This window comes from Henckelia pumila, chromosome 1 (assembly GCF_033568475.1).
Source record: "Henckelia pumila isolate YLH828 chromosome 1, ASM3356847v2, whole genome shotgun sequence".
Taxonomy (NCBI): Eukaryota; Viridiplantae; Streptophyta; class Magnoliopsida; order Lamiales; family Gesneriaceae; genus Henckelia; species Henckelia pumila.
The window spans coordinates 131,434,680-131,442,740 of record NC_133120.1 but is presented as its reverse complement, the minus strand read 5'-3'; the positions used below and the strand labels follow the sequence as shown (position 1 = coordinate 131,442,740).

At 29.4% G+C, this 8,061-nt stretch overlaps 1 protein-coding gene across 1 annotated transcript; it reads right to left on the bottom strand.

The window, feature by feature from the left end:
• Positions 1-6,321: 6,321 nt before the first annotated feature.
• LOC140874075 (cytokinin riboside 5'-monophosphate phosphoribohydrolase LOG5-like) lies at positions 6,322-7,716 on the bottom strand. The gene is made up of 7 exons (XM_073277387.1): positions 7,593-7,716; positions 7,369-7,466; positions 7,230-7,260; positions 7,041-7,140; positions 6,817-6,887; positions 6,574-6,717; positions 6,322-6,459 (listed from the first exon to the last, which is right to left on the bottom strand). Exons 1-7 carry the CDS (start codon positions 7,704-7,706, stop codon positions 6,349-6,351), a joined length of 669 nt encoding a protein of 222 aa, XP_073133488.1. The 5' UTR covers positions 7,707-7,716; the 3' UTR covers positions 6,322-6,348.
• Between the last annotated feature and the right edge of the window lie 345 nt (positions 7,717-8,061).

Below are 8,061 nucleotides of genomic sequence, written 5' to 3'. Positions count from 1 at the left end.
ATCTAAATTGATCTGAAACTAAAATATAATACATGTATACGATAAATAATATTCATATTTTAATCATGTAGGCAACTTATTATTTTCAATTTAAATTGATTTGAAACAAACATATAATATATGTTCATAATAAATAATATTCATATTTTAATCACACACAATGCGGCGCAACTAATTATCATAATTATCATTATGGTTTGATTACCATTTCCTCGTTCTCTATCTATCTAATTACAATTTGTTTCTTCCTTCGTGATTTAATTGGCATCCCACTTAAAAGATTTATCAATATGACAATATCTCTCCCAGAGGTCAGGAGTTCGATTTTCCCTACCAACATTTTTTTGAACTAGTCTGTCACACAGGACTTGCCTAGTACGATTTATCTAATTAACGTAGTTTGCAGGCTATTGTGTTAGTTCAGGGAGTGCGCACCGAATATAACGGCTGCGGGTTCCCACGTCACAAATATATGACAATATCTCCCGTCCAACTTTAATTTGATGATTTTTTCCCCTTTTGTTTCCTTTGATATCCCTACAAATACTTTGGTGTCATAATGGATATACCTAAAAAAACTAATAAATTTTCTATCAATCATAATTTTATAATTTGAAATTTTGGAAAGAATTTGTAAATTAATATGTAGATATGTGTATTTCAGTTCTATATTTTTAGCATTTATTTAATTAAAAAATTATATAAATTAGTAAAAAGTTAACCAATTCTTCAAACATGCTTTGAACAATATAGGAGGTTTTACATTTGTTGGTGCATATATAATTCAGAACCAGTGCTAGAAAAAATATCGAATTTTTGGTATATATTATTGTACCGGAAAAAATACAATTTTTTCGATACGTTAACGGTAACAATATGAAATTTAAAATTTTCGAATGTACCGGAATACCAAAACAATGTATAAGAATTTATATATTTTAAACAATAAATTTAAAATATAAGTATTTTGGGTATAAAAAAGTATATACTAATACCGTACAAATTTTTTTTGCATACCGTAATATTGTACGGTATACCACCTCTATAATGAAAACATCATATATATATATATATATATATATATATATATATTTATTGAAATTTAAAAACAAAAAGCTCATTATAAATACCAAATTCTAATTGACTGTGCGATATAATGTATTATCTAAATTACTGATTAAGATGATAACAAATTTAAAAATATGACAAACAAATCATTTTTATTTATTTATTATTTTTGTATTATATATATCTATATATATACACACACGCACGGAAAGAACACGTGATGCACATAAAAAAATTGTAATTATATATTTGTTTATTAATATATAATACATAATATAAAAAAATATTTGATGAACAATATTAATTAACACATAATATGCTTAATTAATCGTGGGATAATAAATTAAAAAATAAAAAAACAAAAGAAAATTCACAATTTAAAGTGGTGATATATTAATATATATGTAAACTAAAAAAATAATAATAGTAATAATAATATATGTTAGATTAAAAGTATCATATCATCGTATAAGCAGAAATATGATATTCAGTATTCTTACGATAATGCATGTATCATATAATATATTAACCCTTTTTTAAAATCCAGAATGGTGCCTTATTTTTCCATTATATTATTTTTAACGTTCAAGATCATTAATTTAATTATCATTTTAAAATATAAAATCATTAATATTGTTGGAACTGTATTTTATTAAAATTTTTAAATAAATCTGTCGAATAATAATAATTTTCTTTTTCTTAAATTGATTTTTAAAACACAACAATTCATTTGTGTAATCGGTAAAATAAATTATAAATCAAAATAAATTACATAAACTATGTCTATATTTTCTTTACAATCATAAAAATAGATAATACAATGAAAATATAAAATAAATTTAACTATATATAATTTATTTTTATTAATTAATATATGAAAAACTTAAATCATACAATTTATCACACTATATTATTTATTCTCCTTATCTTTCATTTTTCTTATTACACTTGTAACGTATCCTTATCTTATGAACCTATTAAATAATCTTCATGAGACGAAAATGAAATTTGATACTTTTTCAAAATAAAATTGTATTAGTCGCATAGGGGAGAGATGAGGTTTGAAGTTTGAACTAAAGATAATATTATCTGGAGATGTATATATATATTTAAAAAAAGAGCTTTTAATTAGGGTCCGTTTGAAGTTACAGATTATTAATCTATGTATTAATAATCTTATCTAGTCTCACGTTCTTTTTGATATATTATTTATCCATTTTTTAATTATTTATATCACATCAATCAAATCATTAATTATTTATATTACATCAATCAAATCATTAAATTTAAATTTTTATATTACCCTTTATAAATAATATTATTTATATTTTATTAATTATTAAAATGATAAAATGATAATTTACTATTTTTATATAAAATATAACCAATCAAATCAAACAAACCATAATCTATCAATCAAATAAAATCTTATATTAACTATCGTTTTTTATTTATTTTTTATTACAATATGTTACTTATCTCTATATTATTTATCTTATCTATCACCTCAAACGGACCCTTAGGCACCGTTTGGTTTGAGGTATGGTATAAGTAATATATAGATGAGTAGTATAATGTAATAAAAAATAAGTAAGAAATGATATTTAAAATTTTGATTGATAGATTATGGTTTATTTGATTTGACTGATTAAATTTTATATAAAAATGTTAAATGACTATTTTATCTTTTTAACAATAAATAAAATAAAAATTATATTATTTATAAGTGGTAATATAGTAATTTGAATTCAATGATTTGATTGATGTTAGATAAATAATTAATATATAGATAAATAATATGATGAGAAGAACGTGAGATAAGATGTGATGAGTTATACATATATTAGTAATATCGTAAACAGAGGTGTTTAATAAATAATAATCATATAAAAGAAAGACAAAGAAAGTAATCTGATATAATATTTTCTGGTTCAAAGCTAAAACCGCGTATTTTGCGCACCATAGTGTTTTTGGAATTAAAAGGAAAACAGCAGAGTCAGGAGTCTTCGAGTGACTTGACTTGGAAGTCTTCTCCCACTCAATCATACACACCTCTTTCTTTCCTTGCAATTTCTTCCCACCTTCCCTTGAGTATGGGACTTTGTCCTTTTTTGTCTTTTTAAAACGTTCACATGATATAGAAAGGGATAATGTTACATATACATGGAGAGTTACACGTTGGTTTACACAATGTATTTGAAATTATATGATTATCTATGCACTTTATTTGAAATAAATCTTTCAAAAATGCATGTAGGATAATCATAAAATTTCAAGTGCATTGTGCAACCCAACAAGTAATACTCTCCATATACATGTAGTATTACCCTATCGAAAAATGATAATATTTATAGACACCGATGTCATCTTCAATTCTACATTAACACTTGTTGGAAAAAAACAAAATCAAATTAAGACTCTGAATTGACTAATATTTTAAAAAAAATGATAGACGGTACCACGGCCTAGTGATTAGAAGATTAGGCGGATCGTTTAGACATTTTTTTTTTTTTGTCTGATTTCTAATTATTCTTGTTCATAAACTCAAAATACATGGAATATTTATCATCTTCATCCGACACGAATTTATGGGAAAACATGTCAAATAATGTCTTTTTTTAAAAAAAATAATTTAAAAAATAAAAAAATATCATATATTAATCTAGACAGCCTTCTAAGTGAATTTCGAGCAGTCTAGCCGGCCTAAACGATCAATAAATGTAATAACATCCATAAACTTCAAATGTCTAAAAATCAGGACGACGGACAACCGCCTAGCGCCTAGGCGGTCCTAGGTGTCACCTTTTAAAACACTGAAATTGACGATAACTAGAGATGTCAAAATGGGTTAGGCTCGTCGGTTGGCCCGTCCCGCCATACAAAGTAGGTGGAATGGGTTGACAATTTCTCAACCATTCTAAAAGATTGGTCGGCCCGCGCCGCCTAATGGTGAGTTGTGGTGGATGCGTGTTGGCCCGCCAAATTATACGTAACTTCATCGGATTAACACGTCCCGTCACCTAAAATAGGTGGGTTGGATGGGGTTGGTGTTTTCTCAACCTGACTTAAAGATGTGTCAGCCCGTTACGCCCTGTCTAATGGTGGATTGCGACGGATTGTGGGTCTTCCCTATCCGACCAGCTCGTTTTAACACACCTAAGATAACATGAGCAAAAATATAAAACATGTAAATGAAAAAACCAAAAAATGTGATAATTCAAAAGATTTCTCTCTAAAAAAATATATCTAAAAGATTTAAGATGGTGTTGATTTTAAAATCATCTCCATATATATTAAGGATAAAAGAATCGGTGTCTCTCGTCTATAGCTCTCGCTCGTCTTCAAACAGACCACTAAAATTATTATTTCAACATGTCTATTTTTTGTGAACCGACGAGTTCAGACCATTTTTAACGATTCTAATATTAACATATGTGAACTATATGTAATACCAGCATCAGGAAAATAACTACTTCCTCCATCCCAATTATTTAAGCTTCATTTACTTAGGGCAGACATAATTGACAAAATTTCCGACCCTTTCCGATTTTCAACTCGTTTCTGTCTCGAATTTTTCCCGTCCCGAGTGGTCGGGATCGGGATCAACAACTCTACCCGACGAAATTATTTTTTGATATTTATATTTATCTGTTTTAATATTAATGTCGAGTTATAAATTTTCATTTTGTTTTTTTATTATTATGAATAATTATATGTTTTAATTGTGTTAATCAAGTAGTTGTTACTTGTTTTAGTTTATTATTAATGTACTATGAAAATGTTTTAGTTTTTAATGGTTATATACAAAAAATTTAACTTATTTTTATTATACTAAAAAATTATTTGAGTTTCTTCATAGATTTTTTTTAAAAAAATATATTTTCATAAAAAAAAATAAAAAAAAAATATGGTTTGATATTATCCTCTTCCGACTCGATGGAATTCCGAACATTCGGGTCCCGACACTTCTCGATAGATTGAAAGAAAAAAAATCTCAATTCTTGTCAAGATGAAAATCGAATAAAGGGATTACGGAACGAGTCACGATTCGATTCCACCCCTATTTACTTATCTCATCCGTTGTAATTACGTTGCCCAGTATTTTGAATATATAACATTCCCTCTTTTACAAATTTATCCATATTTATTAATATAATTAATCATATATACAAACTAATAAAATTTTTATCAAACAAGAGCAAAATTAATGGTTTTAATTTAGATTTATAAAAGTTATATTGTCAAAACATTTTCTTAATCTAAGCACACAAAAAATTAAATTAATGCTTGAGAGAAGAACTGTCAGAGCCTTGAGTCATATCACTCTGCGTCATTTTCTATTCCATTTATGATACCGCCTATTTCAATTTTTTTCTTACTATCAAAGCGACGACCTTGAAATCATACTTTGAAGTTGAATGGAGGATTCTAATTCATTGTTTTCAAATTCTTATGAATTGTAGCTAGATTCATATCTTCGTGTTAGGTGGAGTGGCTGCACATTAAATGCAGTAAACTGTGTCTTTTCCATGTTTTGAAAAAATATAAAAAATCAAAAATTTTATCAATGATTTATTATATTTTATTTATTCATATTGTTTAGCGCATTTAATTTTTAATAATTTGTGTAAACAGAATTTTTGTTAGTAAAGTGTAAAATGATTTGTAGCAGAAGATTTCGTTCCGCTTTAATTGGTCCACTATTTCCGATTTCTAAATTTTACGTAAACCAGGCCCAATATTAAGTTTCTTGGAACTTCATTCCCACCACAACACCGCCACAACTTCAAGTGTTTTACCCATGGACATGCATGGGACAATTACAGCCCATGTGGCTATACATGTGATATTGAATTTTGCATGCTCTTCGAATCGAACAAGTAAGTATTCACAGCCTTAATGACTACACATGATATGTTGAAACTAGATACATTAGGCTATGTAACAGTTGGGGGATGTAGGAAACTAGCATGTGGATGTACCCATAACCCACCAATCTAAGTAGAAGAAGAAGATGATGATGATGCTCGTATGGCATCATTCAACATCCATGAAACAATTCATTACCTTGAAAACATTGGCTAGATGAAATAAATCTAAGGCAAGCAGCGCCAGAACTGGCTACTGATGATAATCATATATAATCTTGAATTTTGAGTAATGAGAGGCAAAACCACATTGAATACAATACAAAAGACACATTAATGAGTTGCATATATATATATGGTTGGATCAGTGATCAGAGCATATATGCCTCTTTTGGGATGTGTCATCTTTCTCTCACACCAGAGCAATTTCAGGGTGTTGCAATGCAGCGAACCCCACTTGCTGTGGCTGTTCCACCTCCCAATTCAACCCCATCACCACTTCATCTTCAACAGCCACGTATTCCTGTACATACACAAATGTTCATCATGATTCTTATCTTGGATTTTATAAAAATTAATACATATTTCAAACAAATGAGTGATCAAAAAGAGAGGTGATTGATTGTTAACCAATTACCTCGAGTTTCTGAATGAGGTCTTTGGCGTTTGGTGCAGACACAAAGATGTGACGCTGAGAAGGCTTTATGAAGCCATCATCCACTGCTTTGTCGATGAAAGTGAGAAGATAGTTGTAGTAGCCATCCACATTCAGCAGCCCCACCTGATCCCATATGAAACCAGATCATGTTCATGTGCTTAATTTACACTATTTCACACACAAACAAGAAGTCAAGAAAATGAAGAAAAAACACGAACTTACAGGCTTATCATGGATACCAAGCTGAGCCCATGTAATAACCTCCAACAACTCCTCCAGAGTCCCATAACCACCTGCAACGTCCGCAGCAAACCCACGTGAGATTGGACTAAAAAGAACCATTTCCCAGGAAAGGTGAAATCTTGCCAAATTCTATCATGCATGGATGGAAGGATACACAGTACAAAACAAATGAAGGAGCTAGCTAATTATGGTGTCCACCAAACCTGGCAAAGCAATGAAACAATCAGAGTGTCGGGCCATCTCGGCCTTTCTTTGGTGCATATCCGCAACCATTCTCAATTCCCCAACAGTCTCACCAGTTTTCTACATCACCGCCACCCAAGAGATAGAACTTTAACAGAAGTTATTTTGTCATAAAAATCAAAACTACAAGCTGGCAGTAACTTACTTACCTCTTTTCCAACCAATGGTTTCGGTATAATCCTGCGATTCAAACATAACCCAGAGTAATTAACCGGTAAGATAAAAGGCCAATGAAATCAAGAAAAAAAAAATCAAAATGCATCGGAAAGTATATATAATAATACACACCCAAGAACATGTCCGCCGCCTCGATGAACAGCTTGGGAAACCAGACCCATCAGCCCAATACTCCCTCCGCCGTACACAAGATCCAACCTTTTCGCCACCTTTATGTCAATAATTCAAACAACTTATGGGTAATCGCATTTCATGCATGCTGAGAGCATATATCAGCAGCTGAACATATATGGAGGTCAAAATAAACATGGGAATTGAAGTTATTATTCTAGTACCAGTTCTTGCCCTAGCTCCAGCGCTGCTTCGGTGTAGCATTCCCTCTTCCCCGAGCTGCTCCCGCAAAATACACAAACCCTTTTGAACCGTGATTTTGCATGGTTCTCCTCCATTGCTGATCTCTTGTTTTAGCTATGGTTTCGCCTCCTCTCACTGTATATTAATTAATAATTAGAACACACCAGCAACTATTTATAGAGTCATTTATTTGGAATAACTTTAGAACAAATTGGCCATAATTACAAAGATAGGTACCATGCATAATATTAATCACTGTTTGGTTTAAATGATGAAATAAACATAGATAAATAATTTTATTATAATAAAAAAATAAATAATATAATTAATTTAATTGATTAAATACAATTTTTTTTAAATTAAAATGATAAATTATTATTTTATTTTTTAAAAAATAAATAAAATATAAAATAATATTACATATAATTGATAATACAATAATTTAAATTT